The following is a 22,053-nucleotide window of genomic DNA, read 5'->3' on the forward strand; positions in this document are numbered from 1 at the left end:
TATGAGAACCCCTCCCTCCAGACCTCTACTCAGCCAAAGACACAAACTGCAAATCAGTCACAGTTTTATTAGGTTCTGGATTTAAACGGCCCAGATTGAGCCCAGGGGAAGGCAGCAGCTCTGAATCCTGGGTACCACTAGCCACGGGCTGTCTAGCACCAGACCCACCCTACCAAGTAAGGACTGGGCCAGTTCTTGGCACAGATGTACGCATGGCAAGAGCAATGCCCAGGAAGCAGAGGCCCCTCCTGCCTTTAGTCTGGTCCCTGCAGGCTCCGTGCTGCTGGCATAGCCACCGGCTTGTGGTGCCAGCACTCTGCTTTCTCTCTTTGATGTAGGCTTGTAGACATGTCTCACCATGTACTGGGGTGCAGGAAGGCAGTATGTATGCCTTCCTCTGCCAGCGCCCATGAGAAGCTGACACCACCAGCACCCCACAGCTGGGCAGAGGCAATCAGGGCACTGCTGGTCTCTTACAGAGTCCAAAAAGGCCAAGGACAGAGGGAGGAATAGTGCAGTCACAGAGGCTGGCATCCCCGGGCAGGTGTACGCGGTGTCCAGGTGTGGCTCAGCAGCTGAGGAGTCAAGGACACACTGGCTTGCTGGCCTCAGCATCAGGTCTCTCTACTTTAAGCCACTGCATCTTCTGCTGGTGTTGCTGAACAGCATCCTGCACACGCGCATCCATCATGGCCTCCGTGAGGACGCCATCCTCAGAGGCATATGCCATAGCCTGGTAGGAAAGAGGGCACAGAAGGAGAGGTTGGCTGCTTACACAGAGAGGCCCAAGGCCCTCAATCTGGCCCCAGAGGCCTCCTCAGGCACTAGCACAGTGGGCGTGCCTGAGCTTAGTGCTGGGTCCATAGGCCCAGTGCGGCTTCTGCTGAGTCTCTCAATGACTGGCCCGAGCTGTTCCCCTGCACACACGCAGGCAACTCCCTCTGAGCAGGACACACACAGAACCTCACAGGCCCTGTGACTCTGGCTCTGTTTCCTAGCTCAGGCAACACCAGCTCACACAGCGAATGCCTCAGGTCAGGCTATACGGCTGCATACTTTGCAGCCACCAGGCTCCCACCCTCAGGGCGTGTGATATTGGTACAAGTCCCTCTAATCAGAGCCAGTGGCACTCTCTGGATACCTGCCCTCCTCCCACTGTCTGACCATGGCCCGCACTTCCTTATCCTCCCTGAGGATGGCACTCCAGGACCAGCCAGCAGGAGCTGAAGCAGTCAAGTTGTACCCTGTGGCACTATAAGGTGGCAGGGCCCACAGGGCTCACACTCCTGCTGGTTTTCTGCTGGAAGCAGATCATGTTCCAAAAGGCATCGGTGCAAGGTGTAGAAAACACTAAAGATGAGCAAAGGGATCCTCACAGACACTGCCCAGGAGGGAACCAGGCCCTGCCCTAAAGAGACAGACAGTGTGCAGTCAGGTGACAGTTCTGCCAGGACACCATCACCTACGAGGAGGTGACCATAATGGGCACCAGGAACAATGGTCCACTACCCTGTATGGATTCGCTGGGGACAAAGACGACCCTAGAGCTAGACCACCAAATTTGAGAGGAGGCTGGAAGCCACGGATACCTCTCCCAGCTGGAGTTCACCCAAGGCCAAAAGCAAGGTAGGTGCCTGCACTGGAGCCCTGAATGGATGGACAGAGTGACAGCTGTAAGTGGCTACACCTTACAAAGGACCCAACAGAGGACAGCTCACCCAGTCAGCCTAGTAACTGAGGTCAGGAAAAGCACAGAAGGACAGACTCCTGGCTGGAGCCTGGGCTACAAGCAAGCCAAGGTGCGTGTACGTGTGTTTGTACACGCGTGTGCAAACAATGCTATGAAACAGAACATTCACAGCCTGCCAAGACAAGAGCACGGATGGCCACCTCTGCTCTATCTTGCAGCTCTTCTGTAAATCCAAAACTATTCAAATGTTTTAAGTTTAAGTAGGTATGCCTATAGTCCCAGCTACTCATGAAACTGAGGCAGGATTTCTTGACTGTAAAAAATGAGTAAAGAGTGTTCAGGAGTTAAAAGTATTTGCTGCTCTTCCAGAAGACCCAGGTTCAGTCCCTAGCACCAACACTGGGTGGCTCCCAACTGCCTGTAACTCCAGGGGAGCCAATGTATTCTTTTCTGTTTTGAGACAATATCTCTTTCTCTATAACTCTGGCTGGCCCAGACCTTGCTATGTAGACTAGGCTGGCTGTAAAGCCTTAGAGATTTGCCTGCCTGTGCTGGAACTAAAGGTGTGTGCCACCACTGCCCACCTCATGCCTTCTGTAGCCTTAGTAGGCACCAGGCATGCATGTAACGCACATAAAGACACTCCGGCGCTCACACATACACACAAGAATTATTCTTGACCTTCCTTAAGCACCATCCAGCTGTGCACCATCACCATCACCGTCAAAGCCAGAGGCAGCCAGCACTGAACTTACAGCCCAGAGTCCTGGTGCGCACGGCTGCAAAGGCCTCGATCAGAACCTGATGTGTAAGCACTGAAAGCTACAGGCCAGCCCAGTTCGTGAAACCTGTCTCAAATAAGACCAAAAAAAGCCTAAGGCCAGCCTGGTGGAACATGTCTGTAATCACCATACTGGGAGGCTGAGGCAGGAGAATTTAAAAGCATTCAAAGCCAGCCTGGGCTACAAAATGAGACAATATCTCAACAAAGCACTCTCTCAACTGTACACCATGAAAGCACCTCAGTATCTGTCTTTTATGATACTGGGGATTAAGCCCAGGGCTGTGCATACTAGGCAGACATGACCATCACCTGCCTCCCCACATCCCCACTGCACCCCTGGCCGTGGTTTCTTAAAATGACATGAAAGACAACAAAAAGAAAAAACAGATAAATCAGACTCCACAAAAATGTAAAAGTTTGTACACAAGCCAGAGGCAGACAGTTCTCTATGAATTTGTGGCTGGCCTGGTCAAATAGCAAATTTCAGGACAACAATCAAAAAAGAATATGACCAACAGAATAAAAAGACAACCTACCCACTGGAAGAAACACTTGGTAAGAGGTTAATAGCTACACTAGGTGAGGAGAGGAGCTCCTACAATTCAAGAACAAGAACTCCACAACTTCCAGGGTGAAGGAGCGGCAGCGTTAGGAACACTGGATGCTCTTCCAAAGGACCAGGGTCAAGTCACACCACCACAACGGTGGACCACAACCGCATCTGCAATTCCAGTTCCAGTTCCGGGGGCTCTGCCACCCTTTCGTGATTTCTGTAGGTTAACAGACTCTCACATGGTATGCAGACATATATACAAGCCTGCGCACGCACGCACGCGCACACACACACACACACACACACACACACACACACACACACACACGACAACAGGTGGGGCTGGAGAGGTGGCTCAGCTGTTTAGAGCACTGGCTGCTCTTCCAAAGGTCCTTAGTTCACTTCCCGGCAACCACATGGTGGCTCACAACTATTTATACTGGGATCTGATGCCGTCTTCTGGCCTGAAGGTGTACATGCAAATAGAGCACTCATATACATAAAATAAAATCTTTAAAAAAAAAAAGATAACAGGTATGGTGGCGCACGCCTTTAATCCCAGTACTGGGGAAGCAGAAGCAGGTGGATCTCTGAGAGCTCAAGGCCAGCCTGTTCTAGTATAAAGGAAGCTTCACAGAGATGGTTAAGATAGGACACTCGGTCTGTGTGTGTCTGAACACGGCAAATTCCTAGAAGGGACGACTGCAAAGCAGGAACCTGTGTTAGCCTGAGATGCATGGAAGACAGAGGCTGCAGAACAAGGAGGGCCTGTGTGATGTGCAGACGTCCCATGGGCGACAGGGTAAATGCCAACACTACCATCCAGGTCTGTGGTATTGCTCGACTGGCAGCACCCGGGTAGCTCTGTCTCTCCTGTGAACAGCCTAGGCGACCCTGCCTTAGTCACTCTGACCTACTTGCCTGCAGGATCCTCAGGGAGCACCCCAGCTCTCCCTCGCTACTCTGACAATGCACTAAGCAGAGAGATGAGCTGTCTTGGTGGAGGCTGTGTGAGCCAGGTGCCTGCTGGGATGAACTCGGTGTATCACCCGTAACGTTTAACAGGCCAAAAGCCTGACATCCTCATAGGGAGTAGATTTAGAGATCACCCTTCAGAGCAGTACGGAAAGGGTCCCTGGCCCTTGGAACTCATGCACCAGACCCAGCAAGACCCAGCAAGACCCCAGCCTCTATTACCAGGAAAGTCCCCTCAGGAGCTGACCGTGCTGGCCCTGACCTTTGTACTTCACCCTCCGGAACTGTAGGAAGACAACCCACCTGCACTGTGCTGGCCTGCCTGTACTCCACCGTTGTCATGGAAACAGACCCCAAGCAAGGACAGAGGAGGGCGATATCCTCAATGTGAGCTGTCTAGCAGCTAGGCTAGCTGGCTAGACCACTAACATCCTTAGTGTACCACAAAGGCCAAACCCAAACAGGACCGTCCCATGCACACCCAGGAAAGCACTGCCAAAGCAGTCATCTGGTTACAGACAGCTGGCACAAAGCTGAGGTGGCCACAGCACCCTCCATCCCATCAATATGGCTTCTCTTTACAACATCAGGGGCTAACAGTCCTAAACTGCCCTGGCCCTGCTGTGGGAGTTCCCTGCTGCCGGGCAGTGGTGGTGCATGTCTTTAGGGTTAGGAACTCAGGAGGCAGAGGCAGGCAGATCTCTGTGAGTTTGAGGACAGCCTGGCCTATAAAGCCATGGCTGTTACACAAAAACGAAACAAAACAAAACAAAAAGCCACTATGTGCCCTCAGTGCCTTGTAGTGGAGGTTTTGGTTTATGTTATGTAAACATGTTTTTGTTTTAATCCCAAGTGTAGGATACTGGGCTGCTTTAGTTTGCCCACAGCTGATAACTGCCTCATGTGGGGCGTGGTCTATGCCAGCTGGTAACAGTCTTGTGCAGCTCAGAGAGGGGCGTGACCTTTGCCAGCTGGAGTTAGTAGAACTCTGGGGACTCTGGGGGAATATAAATACGAGAGCCCAGGGAGAGGATGGGGCTTTGATGAAAAGGACGAAGGAGGCAGAAGGCTGACTGTTGGCCCTGCTGCACTTGCTGTTCGCTGTTGCTGGACTGTTGGATACCGATTGGTATTTTCCCAAAGAACCTGGTGACTCTAAGCTGCCAGAACTAAGTCTAAAAAGGTCTATGTCCCCCCCCCTTCCCTTCCAATCTTCTTTCTCTCCTAACTGGGGGTGGGGGGCATACTAGAAGGAAGGTAGAGGCATTAAGGAACGCCAAATAAAAGAGTTTAAAAAGTAGGCAACACCCTTGCCTAGTCTCAGAAGGGCCCTTCCTGCTCCTTGCTCAACTTGATCATGAACTTGTCCTAAAAAGTCAGATATCTAAGCACATCCACGCGTGAAGCACACATCTGCTGATCTGGACTTGCCCAGAGACCCTCACACACATGTCCTAGTACCCTGACATTACCCCTAAGGCCAACAGTGCTCCAGAACATGCTGTGCCAGTGACAGTATCACCCCATGCTCCCATGAGGGGGTCTTAGCAGAACCAAGGGCCACATGCCTATCCATGCTTAGAACATCCTTTGACATAAAACTTCCTGATGAATTCAGATCTTAGCTCACCTGCCATGCCACAGCAAGCTGAGCAATCTCCCGGCCTGACATTCCCTCCGTCAGCTGGGCCACCTCTGAGCATTTCTTTCCGTAGTCAAACTGGGCCACCTTCAAGCGTCTGGAGGAAGAGTTCCCAAGTGGGTCTGGGCTGCCATGGCTCTACACAAAGGGGGCTGGGGAGATGGGGGAGCCAGGCTGCCCAACATCACGCTGTCACATGCCCCACCTGGGCACCAGGGGTGGGCTTTTTTGCACAGGCCTAGTTGGATGAGGTGAACTCGGCCAGGTACCCCAGCCTCCCCTCGGGCTCAGGTTGGACGCAGGCAGGGTTGGCAGGTGGGGCTGTATTCTCCCGGCCTGCCTCCGCTCTCCTCACCGGGCCTAGCCTAACCCTATATATCAGCACCCGAATAGCAGGGACAGTTAAGTACTCAGCCAGTGATAAGATGCTAACAGGGCAGGTAGATTTCCAGGGAAGGAAAAGAACAGTTAAGCGAAAAGCCCCGCACTACCATCCAACAAAAGCCACAGAATACAAGAAACATGAATAACTGAGGCTGGGGTGGGGGCTGGGCACACAGGAAACAGCAGACCAACAGTGAAAGGCAACAGCAGGAGGGATTCAGGTCAGGACGTTGAGTCTGGATGCCACGAGCCTGGGCCCCAGGAGACCACTGAAAGCAGAGCAGCCTCTGCTGGTGGGACGCCCAGGAAGTATACCAGACACAACAGTGAGGGGCCGTGCTAGCACTGAGGCCTCCTCATCAGAGAAGCTTCCAGTGGCTTCTCCCTATCCTGTCCGGGACAGGGCTGCCGAGCTGCTTCCAGGAGTGGAACTAGGGCATGCAACCAGCCAGGAGAAAGCCATGTCCCTCAATCAACAGCTGTGGGTGGTAATTAGCAGCTTCCAAGCCTGGCACAAGAGGCTCAGAGTAAACTTAAGAGGGTGCCACATTCTCTTGATACCCAGGGCTCAGCGACAGGAATGGCTGGAGGTCCCCATGACAGAACCATCCGTCAGGACGCATGTACAGCATGTGACTCCACACGGGTGGCCTAAACCCCAGGTAGATGAGCCCTGTGCGGCTGGACACTTACTGCTTTCCTTCCGTGGCCGGCTTAAGGACATACTTGTCAAAATACATTCTCACCAGGCGCTCTCGCTCCTCCCGCTGTGGCAGGGCAAAGCAGACCATCTCGTCAATGCGATCATTGATGGCCCAGTCAAACTGCTCAGGCTGGTTACTGGCCAGGACCAGCATGAACCTGCAGCCACAAAGTGCATACTGAGCGCCTGTCCAATCACAGGCCATCAGGGGCAGAGGGTCTTTAAGCCTCCTCAGGTAAGCTGCATAGCTTGATGTAACTTGGCAGCAACTCCTTCTTGGACCTTATTTTTCTTAGAGATGGGGTTTGAGTCCAGACTCAAGCATGCTAGGCAAGTGTTCAATCACTGGATATACCTCTAGCCCTTGGCAGCTTTTTAACTCAGGACACCCAAGAAGACCCAGGCCCACCAGGCCCATTTGTACAACCACAATCAAGGTTGTGAACAATCAAGACTCTAAGGTTCTATTCTTGGCCTCAAAGCACCTTTTCCAATGGTCCTACGCCAGGCCATGGCCACAGCATGTAAGGAGATATTTGTGATGAATAGGATGGCCAGGTGCTTACTAGCGGGCTGGGTTCTCCCCTAGTGACAGGCGGCCAGGTACTAACTAGCGGGCTGGGTTCTCCCCTAGTGATAGGCGGCCAGGTACTTACTAACTAGCAGGCTGAGTTCTCCCCTAGTGATAGGTGGCCAGGTACTTACTAACTAGCAGGCTGGGTTCTCCCCTAGTGATAGGCGGTCAGGTACTTACTAGCGGGCTGGGTTCTCCCCTAGTGATAGACGGCCAGGTACTTACTAGCGGGCTGGGCTCTGCCCTGGTGATGGGCAAGCTAAGAACAGGTGAGGGATGTGGCAGAAAGAAACCTGTCTGACCACAGGCACTGACCCTGTCAGTGGCTTTTGGATAAAATCCTAGGAGATAGCTCAAACTGAGGTTAGGCCTAGATGCTACCCCAGTCCCAGTGTCCTAGATAAAGACCAAGACTCTATTCTTTCTACACGTATGGGATGTGCTCTCAGGAGGAGCAGACAGTCTGGGCTCAGGCCCAGGTGCTGGTGACCCAAAAGCAGTCCTGGGCATCTTCAGGTCACAGGAAAGCCTCAGCTCAGCTCCACAAGGACAGCTGGGTGTCAGAGGAAGGAGATAAAGCTAAAACTGGGGGTGGCCGTGTGTCCAGGGTCTGACCCAGCACTTTCTTGTGTCTCATACTGCGTTTCTGAAATGGGCCTTTAAGAGCGCTCCCCAGGTAGGAACACGAAGGCATTTCCCAGGCACTGTGCCCTTGCCCCTCAGCAGATGGTACGTCAGTCAATTAATTCTCTCGTAAGGGCCAGGAGTAACAATGCCAGGAAGTACTCTGCATAAGGCTGGGGCAGGACTCACTTACTTACTACTATGCTGTCCTGTCCTGTGGAGGAATGCATTCAGAGTAGCCCTGAGGTCTTCACTTATCTTTTCCTAAAGAAAGAAAGACTCAGCATCAGTCTCCAGGCCAAGGAGCAATTTTGTACATGGTGGGAGGGAGAGGCAGGGTCACAAGCCTGGAGTCCTGCTGACTGGACCACTGCAGGCAGTGTGGTTAGTGAGCGTGAATGCTCAGCATCTCCAAACCCTGCTTCAACCCCACTTCCAAGCTTAGACGGAAAAGAGACTGAGCAGCAGCCTCGGCTTACACAGCACAAAGGCCTCCTTAGCCCTCTGTGCTCTAGGGCACAGCAACCTCTAGGCGGGTTCTCTGCTAGACTGCTTATAGCAGCAGCTCTGACCAACTTCCACAGATAGGGTTCTAGAGCACTCACAGTTGCTCGCTTCCGCAGGAAGGCATCTGCTTCATCCACAAAGAGCAGGAGGCTGTGAATCAGAGGGTGGTTAGGCAAGGAGATGCTTGAATACCACAAACCAGTATCCAGAAGCTCCCAGAAGCAACAGGAAGTACAGTGCATACCCCTAGAAGCTGCCTCACACAGCACTGGCCTTGCTGTCAGGGATTCTTAACACGCTGACCCAGTTAAAACAGAGCTCACAGCTCCAAGAACCCTAAGTGCAGCTCTGATGGCAAATGCTGGGCCGAATGCTCCTCCTACCCACAGTGAGGCCGGAGAAGTGCCCGTTCAGCCTCAGGAAGAAGTGGTCCTCCAAGTTTGGAGAGGACAAAGCAAGGCATAGCAGCGATGTGCGGGACAACACAGCTGACCATGCCATACTGCAGGGGCTGCTGGGACATTCTCACCAACGTCCAGAGAGCTCAACAGAGTCAAGGTGGCCTAGTCCACCCCCTCCCCATTTGAGCCAGGCATTCGCTCCTAGCAGTAATTACACCTGACTGGCAGCACCCCTGAACTCGAAGCCTCGTGTCTACCCTCAGGAGGACATTTTCTCCGGCGGACCTTCAGCATAAGCACCCATCCCTAGCTGTCTCCAGAAGAGCCCATCCATGGACTCCCATGCAACTTGAAGGACGGGGCAGTAGGGAGACATCAGGGCCCTAGCTAGGTACCTGGTGGGCTACAACCTACGTATGCGGGGGGGCTGCAGGCTCACCCTCGTCGGCTGGTGCTCGCCCAGTCGAAGACCTTGTGCATGGCAGTCACGCCCTCCCGCCCCATGGGGGCCACGTCCCCGCCGGTCATGATGGCATAGTCCATGCCCGAATGCAGTGCGAGTTTCTGGTTGTGAGTGGCAGGGAAACAGAGCAGACGTTGTAACAACTGCCTAGCAGAGCCCAGTCCTACCTTCGCAGTCAGGTATTTTTACCTTAGCGAACAGTGTCTTGCCAGTCCCTGGTGGCCCGTACATCAGAACATTCCTGTACAGGCTTTTGTTCCTCTTGGTGTTTCTTGTGGCGATGGCAATGTCGCGTACCCGTGCCTCCAGGCCAGGCTGCAGAGCAAGACAAGCTTTGGGGAGCCTGGCCTCCGGAGAGGAAGGACCCCAAAGCCACAAGCACAAAGGCCACACAAGCACAGCAGCCCAACTCCCTTCCCCGGGGCCCACAGGGCTTCCCAAAAAACCACAGCGGCCACAGCCACTCACGCTAAGGATGACGCCCTCCAGAGCATCCTGCGGTCTGCTGAGCAGTCGCCTGCTGACCTGTGGGGGGCACATCTCAGTTGGTAGGACACAGAGGCACAGCGAAGCACAGAGTTCAAGACCCCAGTGTCAAAGCTGGGGGGACTGGGTGGCTGATCAGCTCTGTACTATATATTGTTATCTTCCCAAGCACTGATTATCTGAAGACCCAGCTGCAGCCATCACAGAGAACAGGCCTGTCTGAGAGAGCAGAGAGCAGCTCAGCCTAAGCTGCACTCACACCTTCTACATCAGGACAGACCCCGCGCTCGGATCATGAAGGGCCACAGCACACCCAAGGGCCGTCATGCAACGAGATAGCACAGTCATGAGAAAACACCAATGCCGGCACCAAAGAGAAGGCAACCATCATTTGTGTAAAAGGGAGAGGACAGAGAAAATGCACACGACTTGCTTGTGATAGAGGAAGAAACCTGGCAAGGGTGTGGAACGGCTGAGTCTTACTGTGGCCATACCTGGATGGGATGCCTCAATGCCTCCAGCACTGAGATGCGGGAGGTCTCCCTCACCAGGGACGGCTTTCCCAAGCGGGCCTCAACATACCGACCAGCAACTGCAGTAGCATTCTTGGCAGAATAGAGTCCAACAGCCAGTAGTGTCAATCCAGCCACCTGGGACAGAAAAACAGCAGTCTACAATGCACCTCTGCCCCACAGGTCATCCTGTGCCCCGGGAACAGCTAAGGTCTCAGGGCGGCCCGTGCCGGACCCTGGCTGGAGCCGCAATCTCACTTGCATACTTCAGGCGACAGCAAAGGCACAGCATTAGCACTCTCACAACACCACTGTTTTCCTACCACTGAAAAGTTAAGCTTCATTCTTGGAAAACAATGCTACCCACAAACCATGGACACCTTTAAAAGCCATCCTCAGCACCCTGAACAATAAAAAGCACTGTGCCTTCAGCGCGTCACGCCTGCACGCAGCACAAGTGCCTACGACACCCTGAAGAACTGTAGCTGTCACAGCCCTTCTCCTACTCTGCAGGCCACCTCCTGCCTCAGGGAGTTGAGGAGCGGGCTGGACATCCACTACCAAAAATGCCCGATAGCCAGGCATGCTGGCAAACACCTTTAATCCCAGCACGGAAGAGGTAAAGGCAGATGGATTTCGGTGAGTCTGAGGACAGCCTGGTCTACATTGTAATTTCTAGGACAGCCAGGGCTACATAAGTCAGAGCTACATAATAGAGAGAGCCAGTCTTGAAAAGAAAAAGAAAAAAAGAAAAAAGCCAGATAAAAAGTTATCCCTACATTCCCCCAAGGACAGGGGAAAGTGAGCTCTGGCCCCTTCCTCCATCTGGGCAAGAGTTAGAAGTTTGAGCCTCAAGGTGTGCTGCCACTACCACACCTATGTGTGATTTGTCACTCAAAGATGTACGTGTTGAGCAGTGGTCTCATGAAATGCTGCAGGGTTTGTACAACCTTCAAAAGTGGGCCTAAAGGTCATGGCAACACTATGACTTCCAACCCCAGATAAACCTTCTTGCTTTCTCTCTCTCTCTCTCTCCATATATATATATACACTTAATTATTAATTTATTCATATTACATCTCCTTCTTGCTTTCTAAGTTAATCAGCTTTGGGTACCTTGTTAGAGCAACATAAAATGGATTAAGATGAGACTGAACTGTCTGAAAACCTCCTAGCCCAAATACTCTACCATGTCTCACTATGGTTCATTCATTCATTTATTTATTTATTTCTCACTATGGTTTTGTTTTGCTTTGGTTTTTCGGGACAGGGTTTCTCTGTGTTAGCCTTGGCTGTCCTGGACTCACTTTGTAGACCAGGCTGGCCTCGAACTCACAGAGATCTGCCTGCCGCTGCCTTCCGAGTGCTGGGATTAAAGGCGTGCACCACCATGCCCGGTCCCTTACTGTGGTTCTTAAAGACAGTTGCTGCAGTTCCTGTGCCTGATCTGTGCTGGCCCACCAGTGCTGAGTATATCTGCAAAATACCAGGTATCCCCAGAGCCAGCAGGTAACAGGACTAAACCTTACAGGGAAGACCGTGGAGACTGTGCCCCAGAGCTGCCCACTAGGCTCACCCTAGGGACACAGGGTAGTACATACCGTAGCTGTCACTTTGTCCCAGTCTGTAACAAAGGCACGGAATCCTTCACCAAACAAGGTGCCAGCTGTCCTGCATGGGGAAAAGCCACATGACTTTCTAGGTGAGACACATGGCTGGAGAAGGTCAAAGAAAAGAAACTAATCAAGGAGCTGGAGAGATGGCTCAGAGGTTAAGAGCACTGACTCCTAGCCGGGCGTGGTGGCGCACGCCTTTAATCCCAGCACTCGGGAGGCAGAGGCAGGTGGATCGCTGTGAGTTCGAGGCCAGCCTGGTCTACAGAGTGAGTCCAGGACAGCCAAGTCTACACAGAGAAACCCTGTCTCAAAAAGACCAAAAAGGAAAAAAGGAAAAAAAAAAAAAGAGCACTGACTCCTCTTCCAGAGGTCCTGAGTTCAATTCCCAGCAACCACATGGTGGCTCACAGCCATCTATAATGAGATCTGATGCCCTCTTCTGGTGTGCAGGTGTACATGGAGACAGAACACTGTATACATAATAATAAATCTTAAAAAAAAAAAAAGCAAGAAATTAAAGAAAGAAAGGAACTAATGAGGCCCTTTAAGGCTCTTTGGTCAGTCTTAAAAGACAAGTCTGCTGAGGTGGGGTGCTAAAGAGCTGACTCAGGACTGTGGATGAAGAAGGGTTCCCCTGTAGTGACCAGTGACTCACTAGCTTGGCTGGACACAGGCACTAGGCTTTGGCTGTGTCCTTACCTGATAGACTCCAGGACGGTCTGGCGGTGCTCAGCAGCCCTGAGGCGAATCTGTTCCCGGATGATGTCAGCATTCTCTCGGTCGGCTTTGGCCCGCGCTCGGGCCTCGGCTTCCACGCGCAGCATCTCGTTCTTGTGTCGCAGCTCCATCTCTCGCTCCACAGTCGCTGCCCCAGGAGAAGGCGAGCACAGTGGCCGTGAGCCCATGCTGTGCCTGCCCTTGCCCACACTGCTGACATGTGCACACACACTTTAATGCTGCATGGGTCAGGGCCAGGACAGGGTCATAGTAAACAGCCCTGACTGCAGAGCAAGCCCACCTAGCAGATCGAGGGCCCTTAAATGGCCTGGACCACCTTTAGGAGGACATATTTAAAAACAAACAAAAATCTGGGTAAGCAAAACAGAAGCCTACTTATTCTGAAAATACCAGAAAAGGCGTAAGATGCAATAACATGTGCCTCTTTGTCAGCAATAAGCACTCAACACCGCCGGGCCGTGGTGGCGCACACTTCAGCACATGGGGGGCAGAGGTCGCTGAGCTCAAGGCCAGCCTGGTCTACAAAGCAAGTTCCAGTACAGCCAAGGCTACACAGAGAGACCCTGTCTCGAGGGATTGGGGATTTAGCTCAGTGGTAGAGTGCTTGCCTAGCAAGCGCAAGGCCCTGGGTTTAGTCCTCAGCTCTGGGAAAAGAAAGAAAGAAAGAAACCCTGTCTCGAAAAACAAAACAAAAAAATAACTAAACACCAAGCAATGAACTGTCACTGCACAATGACACCAACAAATTGCCTCAAACCCTTCCTGACAGACTCCTGGAAACAAAATGTTCCTTGAACTGGGACACACATGTGTGAACTGACAGGTTGGCCCAATGATGAATGAAGTTCTACCACAGCAGCTAAACACAGACCACGCTCCTATCCAGATCAACTTGTCCCAGAACTTGCTATCCGGGGGCCAAGCTGCTGAGAGTGAGCTCTTTGGAACCAAGCCATCCAGCGGGGTCTGGGGTGACAGCACACGCTGCAGCGGTGGGTGCAGTCCTCGGCTGGGATCTCAGGGAGCCTCTGTGGTGGCTTCTCTACCTCTTCTTCTTTTTCTTCTTTTTTTTGTAGTCATTATTTTTTTGGTTTTCAAGACAGGGTTTCTCTGTGTAGCCCAGGCTGTCCTGGACTCACTTTGTAGACCAGGCTGGCCTCAAACTCACACTGACTCACCCGCCTCTGTCTCCCGAGCGCTGGGGTTATAGGAGTGCGCCACCGCGCTTGGCTTGTGGATGCATTTCTTAAGGTTAGGATGCCCACCAAAGCCACCCATCCTTTGGGGACCCCTACCTCGCCGCATGGCCTCCTGCTTCTGCACAGATTCCTCTTGTTTCCTTAAATTCTCTTCATTCAGAAGTTGCTGAGAAGTCACAGGAAAGGTAAAAGGCTTTTTAAAAACCAGAAAGACAACCTAAACCAAGCAACAAGTTGCAGTGGCTCTGAGTCAGGGATGTTTCTGCCCACCTGAGGAACCCCAATTTTCTTGGGGCTCTAGCTGGTACACTCCAATGCAGATGTAGAGCCAGGACATTCAGACATTAAGAGCTGCCCCACCTGCTGGGGCAGAAGCAGCCTTTACAGCTGCTTCACCAGGGTTCGCCATGGTTCTTACAGAGTTCTGATCGTTGCCCACTGAGATTAAAGCTATGATGCCCTAGTGAACATACACCTGAGGCTGATGAGCTTCCATAGCAGGGAGCCAGCATGGATCGAAGGAGGCCTATCCAGGCTTTGGATTGCCCAGGGACATATAAGGACTCACCTAAGGACTGGGCTGTCCTCCACCATTCACTGACCTTGCTGGTTAGACAGGTGCCTATCTAGCAAGAACTCTCAACGGTAACTAAAAAACCCACCTCTGCTGTGGAAGCAAAAGAGGTTATGTGCATGGGCTGGTATGTGCTTGGACATGTCTACACACACGTCTGATGTCCAGCATGTCTCTGCATTTAGGTGTGTGTCTTGGCACATCCAATGTGTACACAGGCCCGTGAGTATGAACGTGCCAGGGCCTACCAATGTCTAAAAAAATTAGTCCAGGATCAGCAACACTTGTACCTCTTGCCCAGGAACTCAGCTGCATAGTCTCCTATGTTACGCCAAGGGCAGTGAATGTCTCTCAGAGGATGCCTTGCTTACCTGTTGTTTCAGCTGGTCCTCATAGCGTTGCCGAGCTAGCTTATCCTGGTACTGGGCCCTCTGGGGAAGAAGACAGAGGTAAAGACACACTCTGGCTGCAGAAGCCACTAGAAGGTAAAGAGAACATGATCTGGAGCTACCACCCAGGAATGGCTGCTGAGGTAAGCTGCGGAGGAGCGCCCACAAACATGCAGCTGCAAATAGCTCTATGCCAAGCAGTCTGTGGGTCTTGGGGTTATTTTTACAACAGTGATCCAGGTCTCAGTACAACCACCGCCTAGCAAACCTCAGCCAGTCAGTCACCAGCAGACCCCAGTGGCATCTCAATGCCCCGCCCCCACTGCTGTTGCCCCAGGTCTCCTGTGTGCTTACGGCCTGGTGCTGCCGCGTCTCTTCACTCAGGGTTTTCCTCCTCTCCTCGGCTTGAACTCGGATCTGCTCACTCTTCAGCTGCTCCACAGCAGCTTCGTACTCCTGCAGAACACACCTGTGTAAGACTCACACTCACACACCATTCCATGGTGCCGCAGACTACACAACGGCAGCATCAAAGGCCATGCCAGCTGCTCTATGACTAGGGGAAGGCACAAGGCACTTCTGAGAAACAGCCTGCACAGAACCCATAAACCCCCAAGTGGGCTCACAGGCCTAGGCAGATGGACAAGACCAGGCCCAGACAGATCAGGATGTTACTCCCTTACCCCGAGCTCACGCTGCAACTGTGCTGCACAACAGATAAGGACTAAGGACGGCCTGAGCTATGCTCACTGAAAACTCTAGCATCAAGGGTTCTTCTTGTTTATTTCGTTGTTTGGTTTTGGTTTTTGGTTTTTTGGTTTTTCAAAACAGGGTTTATTTGTGTAGCCTTGGCTGTCCTAGAATAACTTTGTAGACCAGGCTGGCCTCAAACTCACATCCATCTGCCCACCTCTGCCTCCCAAGTGCTGGGACTAAAAGCGTGCGCCACCACGCCCGGCTGTTCTTGTTTACGTTTTAAGGCAAGGTTTCTTCTGTGTAGCCCTGAACCTTCCTCTGTAGCCAGGCTGTCTGGGAACATGGAGATCCACCTGCTCCTCCTCCCGAGTGCCAGGACTAAAGGCTTGTATGAACAAGCCCAGCTCCAAGCCCAACTTGTACTCAAGTTCTTATGAGTGCAGAGAAATAAAGTAAAAATTAGACAAGGTGGCATATACCTGTAATCCTAGCACTTCAGAGGCTGAGGCAGAGCCAGGCAATGGTGGCACATGCCTTTAGTCCCAGCACTTGGGAGGCAGAGGCACTTTAGGAGTTCCAGGCCAGACTGGTCTACAGGGAGAGTTCCAGGACAGCCAGGGCAACACAGAGGAACCCTGTATCCAAAAACAGAAACAAAAGAAAAGCCCTACGTCAAACCAACAACAAGAAATAAACATAAAACAAAGAATTTCAAGAAAGATCCCGGCCGTGAAGAGGTCCAGAGCCTCCTCACCTACACCCTCCTCTCACGTCCCTCTACTCAGGGTCACAGCCGCGTGCGCAGCCTCCTGCCCCTGCCCACGTCCATAGTCTGCCCGGTTCTCTCACACATCCTGGCACCAGCCCACAATTCACCTTGAGCTTAGACTGTTGTTCCAGCTGCAATGTCTGCTCCTGCATCTGTGCAAGACTCAGTGCGTCCTTGGCATGGCCTGCAGAGAAGAGGAAAGTAGAGGGAGGGTGTTAGCATGCTGCCAATGGACTATCTGCATGGCTTGAGATGGAAACTCTCACTCATGCCAAGGGGCTTTCTGAGAAACCACAACACTCAATCTTGAAGCGTGTGTGTTGCCTTCTCAGCCTGCCTCACTCGCCTACCCGTCCCAGAACAAAAACCGCCCCTCTCAGAGCTGCTGCTCCATCTCCAGCAGACAGCCTGGTGAGTTTGGGTATACAGCCTAGTTGCTACAGAGCTTGCCCAGCATGCCAACAGCCCCACACACAATCAGGCCTAGTGTGCACGCCCATAACCCTAGGATTCTGAAGGTGGAAGCCAGAGATCAGGAGCTCAAAGCCACCCTCAGCTGCACAGTGAGCTTGGGGCTAGCCTGGTATACATGGGACGTTGGCAAGGGGGAGGGGACAGCGTGTGAGAGCGTAAGAGCTCAGGGTCCAGGGAACATCACAGTGCCAAGAGCTCCACCAGCAAGACAGCCACACGCTCATCAGTACGGGGTTGTGGAACAATAACATGTCAGCACCTTCCCACTGGAAAAGCAGAGCTTGACCTGGGCGTGGAGGCACACGCCTTTAGTCCCAGCACTCGGGAGGCAGAGGCAGGCGGATCGCTGTGAGTTCGAGGCCAGCCTGGTCTACAAAGTGAGTCCAGGACAGGCAAGGCTACACAGAGAAACCCTGTCTCAAAAAACAAGGAAAAGAAAGGAAGGGAGGAAGGAGAGGCAGAGCCCTGTCTGGTGTCCACATCTGTAACCATGAATGATGTAAAACATACAGGCACAAAAGGATGAGTGAGAATCAGACACCAGACAATGCACCCTGGGTATAAATATCTTCTGTGTTTTGTGTCAGATGGCACTCATGTTTTCAATACTTAGATATAGTGGGAAAACCTTTACTTCTAGTACACTCCAAAGAGGCCTAAGCATCACGCCTCTAGATTTTCCATGATAGTTTTCCATTACTGATACCTTATTGTAAAAATTCCTTACCACAGAAAACCATGGGAAGGAAGATTACCAAGAAGCCCTCACTTAATATGACAAGGTCCCTGGCTTGCTGCTTTAACCCCTACATTCCGATCCCATGGCTTTTCTTATGTCTCTGAAGTCTTCAAGGTCAGCAACAACTTCCTCATGTTACTGTCTATCATTAACCCAAACCTTGTATCTGTTAGTGGACCGAGCACCTGGAGGGGGCGTGGCCTCGGGCAGGAGGCAACACAGTAAGAACATTTCACAGGCTTAGATGACCATGGCACATGGCTCAACAGAACTTGCAGTTCTGCATGAACTCCACCAATGGACAACAATGTCAGAGCTCAGGGAAAGTCTTTCCAAGCCAATCCCCTCCTAGACTCCCTGGTCCTCAATGACCTTAGGAGAGAGAGCAGGAAGGCCCACCCTACACCAATTCAAACAGTAAAGCTTTGAGCCCAAGTGTTGAGAAGACTGTGGGGACCCTCATGACACTGTGTCTGACAGGAAAGGGCTGAGGAGAGCAACACCCCTAGGAGCCTCACCTCAGCACAGGAGAGGAACCAAGGTGTCGCAGTCCAACAAGCTGCACCAAATCCCAACTCCGCTGTTTAACCCTCATGTGGCTTTGGTAAGCTGAGCTAACGTCTGAGTCCACTTTCTTGTGAAAGACACAACAGGCTTAGTGCCCACCTGAGACTCCCCTACAAGAGATGGGTACAATTGATAGAAGGTGCTGCTGGCCCAGAGAGCTCTGCTACGACATCGTAGAGGCCACAGCACTGCACGTTCTGTGCAAGCGCTCCAGGGCTGCCAGTGCAGGGGCCTGGAGAGCCATTGCAAGCAAGAGTAGTCAGGATGCACCAGAGGGCTAGAACGGCTCCCCATAACCTGCAACAGCCTGTGGTAGTGGGACTAGCCAAGGGGTGTGTCTGGCCACCACTTCCACGCCCACACACTGGCCTGTCCCTCCCCTGTCAACACTGGAGATCAGACCCCTCTCTCTCCTCTGGATCAACGCCCCTCGACTCTCTCCCCTAATTCTTGTGACACCCACAGCTGCTAAACTGGAAGGCATCCCACACTGGATTCACCTTTCTCGCACCAAGCCTCTGTAAGTAGTGCCCCTTCCTACAGATCAACGCCAAAAGGACCCTGCTCCCTAAAGCTCCAGAGGACGTCAAGAGCAAGCGCCCTGCGTCCTACTCTGGAAGAACGAAGTTTCACTCTAGCAGCTGTGTCCGACTCCACTGGATTGGACATGTGTTTTCCCTCCTCCCCGTCTTGTCTATTTCTGTCCAGGGCAGCCCTTGTATTTGGAGATTCGATGTTCAAGAAACCCTCATTCATAACAGTCTCTCCAAATATGGTTGGGGATTGCTCTGTGGAAAGCTGACAGAAGCAGTTGAAATCGCAATCACATCCACATCTATCCCTCGCTCTTATTTGATAGAATTTTTGTTTGCTTCTTCTTTGGCCAAACAGAAAGCCGTTGCAGGGAAGGACCAGACACTTATGGGGGCTGCCCATTGGGTCGTGCCGGGTCCACACAGCAGCACAGAAGACCCTCTTCCTCTACGTTCAGGACCCATGGGATCCCAGGCGGGAAACTGGCATCACTGGTAAACTCTACCGCAGCTACACACTTGAACTCACAATAAGCACAATTCATATCCAGAGAAAATATGTCCCAATCACCCAGACTTACGACATGGAGAAGAAGGTGGAGAAAATGATTAATCACTCCTCCAAGGTCACTGCCTGACATGCCCCCCTCCCAAACAATACAAACCTGTCATTTCAGTCTCTTATTCCAGACTCTGACCTAGGGCCTACAAGCCCCTTAACATCACTCAGCCTGGCCGCTTTGCAGATTGCTGGCTGTGTGTCCCTCCTAGGACCAGCTCAGAACTGCCACTGACAGCGTTCCCCGTGATCCTGTCGGATAATCTCGCCTCGCCATTCATCAACTGCCCTAATGCATATCATCCTCTTCGGCACGGCAAACTGCCTCAAGGCACCTGGGACATGTTCTGTAGGAACGTTAAATTCCCTAGACTGCAACAAAACCATAATCCTTGATACCTCATCTCAGCCCCAGGGCCCTACCGCTCACAACACCTTGGTTCTTTGTGGTGCTCAGGCTACCATCGTCTACCTGCTGGCTGGTCGGGAGTTTGCACACTGGTGCTTCTCTCCCCCAAGTCGGGGGTAACACATGCAGAGGAGCCCTGACCAACCCCAGCTGTGGACTCACTAGCCACATGATAAGGGAGCAGTTGAGACTGCGCCCCTCCTGGCTGTTGCAGGAACCACTGTGGGTATCGGAACTGGGACAGCGGGACTGGACAGCGGGACTGGCCACTTCCCTAACCCTATGTTATCAGCTTTCTTCTCAGTTTGTCCAGGACCTTCAGCAAGTGGCTCAGACAATATTAACTCTTCAGGGACAAATCGACTCTTTGGCTGCTGTGGTACTCCAGAATCAACGAGGACTAGACCTCCTTACGGCTGAAAAGGGTGGTCTCTGTCGTTCTCCAAGAGGAATGCTGCTTTTATGTCAACCAGTAGGGTCAAGAAAAAGATAAGACTCAGCGACTTCAGGCAGATCTCCAAAAGTGAAGGGAACAGCCCGGGGCTTCTAACCCCTGGACCTTCGAAGTGCCGTATGGAAATGGACTTTACCGGTCTGGACACGGCCCGCCCGCCCCCCCCCACCCCGCCTGCTCATCTTTCTGATCTTGCTGTTCTTTTTTTAATTACTATTTTTTTAATTGGCTGTCCTGGACTCACTCTGTAGACCAGGCTGGCCTCGAACTCACAGTGATCCACCTGCCTCTGCCTCCAGAGTGCTGGGATTTAGGCGTGCGCCACCACGCCCAGCTGATCTTGCTGTTCTTAACTTTATTAACTTCTCCACATTATTCCAACACCAGACTCAAAAGATCTCTAATCAAACCTTTAATCAGTGGCTTTTACAGGGTTACTGGCCCATGACCACAGAGCCAGGTCCTAACAACCAGACATGCTCTGATGGTGAGGATCAGCGGCACCCTGTGAGAGACAATGCCCCTGATCAGCAGAAAGTGGCGTGATGAGCAAAGCCTCACCCATCCTGCCTCTCCTCACCATCACCCCTCTTCTGGCTCTTCTTTTTTTATAACCAAAAGTGAAGAATGTTAGTAAACAGGCAACCCCAAAGCCACCACGGAAACGTGTCACTGCCAGCCAGCAGGAGCCAGGTCTCCTAAGCCATGCGCGTACTTTCTGTGGATGTGATAGGCTGACTTATAAAAGGGAATTACTCCCGTTGCCCCCCTCCCGGCCCTTTTCCCCTGGTGTGTCCCCAGAGACTCTGTATTCCCTTCCCTAATAAAACCTCTCACATGGATCTGCTGCATGGCATCATTTCTATTTTGCAATACAGCCCCACCACATACTTCCTAGTACACATGCCTTCGATCCCAGCACTCAGGGGGGAAAGGCAGGTGGATCTCTCCGATTTCTCTGTCAGCCTGGTCTGCATCAGTGCCGGCCAGGGCTATACAGTCCTTAAAACAACAACCTGGGTGTGGTGGTGCACAGCTGTAATCCCAGCACTCTGGAGGCAGAGGCAGGCAGATCTCTGTGGGTTCGAGGCCAGCTGGCCTACAAAGAGAGCCTAGGACAGCCAAGGCTACACAGAGAAACCCTGTCTCCAAAGACCAAAACTTGTATTAGATTTTGGCACAAACTGTCAAGTCCAGTCAGTGCTCACATCTGGCCTACGGAGGATCAACCTTTACACCCTCTCCTCCTCACGGTCCACAGTGGAATGCTATTATCGGATAATAAACACAAAAATCTACTTACTACCTTCTTGCTAACAACCAAACGCTTTTCAAAAATGCTCCCCTTGTTTAAGTGGGCGATTTACTATAAACCACCACAACATTGGATCTCCTGATCTGGGCACGGGCTTTTGGCCTGCACCACGTGGAGACAAGCAAGAGCCCAGAAGTGACCAAGGCCGGCACTGCCGCACGCTTCCCGCGCCTCTAAACGCCTCTCTGCGCGTTGACAGCCGCCAGGAGCCAGAGAGGAGCAGGACCTGGGTCTCCAGGCGCGGGCCGGCCACGGCCACATGAATGCGGGGCCCGTTCAGGTCGCCTGAAAGGTGGGGATGCAGCCAGAGCAGCGAGCACACCAGGAGGACCAACACTCGCAAAAGCAGCCGGGGCCTCCCGGGGCCTCGGCCCTCCCAGGCCGGCACGCGCACTCACGCGAGTGCTCCAGCTCCCGCGCCGCCTTGGCCGCACGCTCCAGGCCGGTCGGGTCGAAGTTGCTCCATTTGTCCTTGGGCGACTGCCGGTCGCCCGCCCCACGGTCGCCGCCGCCCTCCGCCCCAGGCTGCGCGGGCGGCAGGGGCAGCGGAGGCCCTGTGCCTTCGCCCTTGGGGCCCTTGATGCCGAAAAGCCAGGACATGATCCTCGGTGCGCGACGCCGCGCGCCCTCGGTGGCCGGGACTCGGGAGCGACTCGCGGGCTGGACTGGCAAGCCTGCACGCGCCGCGGGCGCGACTAACTGCGCAGGCGCGACACACACCTCT

At 52.7% G+C, this 22,053-nt stretch overlaps 1 protein-coding gene across 2 annotated transcripts; it reads right to left on the reverse strand.

Moving 5' to 3' along the window:
* Positions 1 to 47: 47 nt before the first annotated feature.
* Positions 48 to 22,023, reverse strand: LOC311599923 (ATPase family AAA domain-containing protein 3A). Of its 2 annotated transcripts, XM_084786047.1 has the most exons (16): positions 21,728 to 22,023; positions 16,387 to 16,463; positions 15,169 to 15,270; positions 14,797 to 14,856; positions 13,948 to 14,017; positions 12,614 to 12,779; positions 11,900 to 11,969; positions 10,281 to 10,436; positions 9,769 to 9,825; positions 9,490 to 9,615; positions 9,277 to 9,401; positions 8,535 to 8,586; positions 8,123 to 8,193; positions 6,722 to 6,889; positions 5,633 to 5,741; positions 48 to 733 (listed from the first exon to the last, which is right to left on the reverse strand). In XM_084786047.1, exons 1-16 carry the CDS (start codon positions 21,927 to 21,929, stop codon positions 584 to 586), a joined length of 1,761 nt encoding a protein of 586 aa, XP_084642173.1. In that variant the 5' UTR covers positions 21,930 to 22,023; the 3' UTR covers positions 48 to 583. The 2 variants fall into 2 exon arrangements, with proteins under 2 accessions (XP_084642173.1, XP_084642172.1); XM_084786046.1 differs by lacking the exon at positions 6,722 to 6,889.
* Between the last annotated feature and the right edge of the window lie 30 nt (positions 22,024 to 22,053).

The sequence above is a fragment of the Acomys minous genome, assembly GCF_964271855.1.
Source record: "Acomys minous genome assembly, chromosome: 6".
Taxonomy (NCBI): Eukaryota; Metazoa; Chordata; class Mammalia; order Rodentia; family Muridae; genus Acomys; species Acomys minous.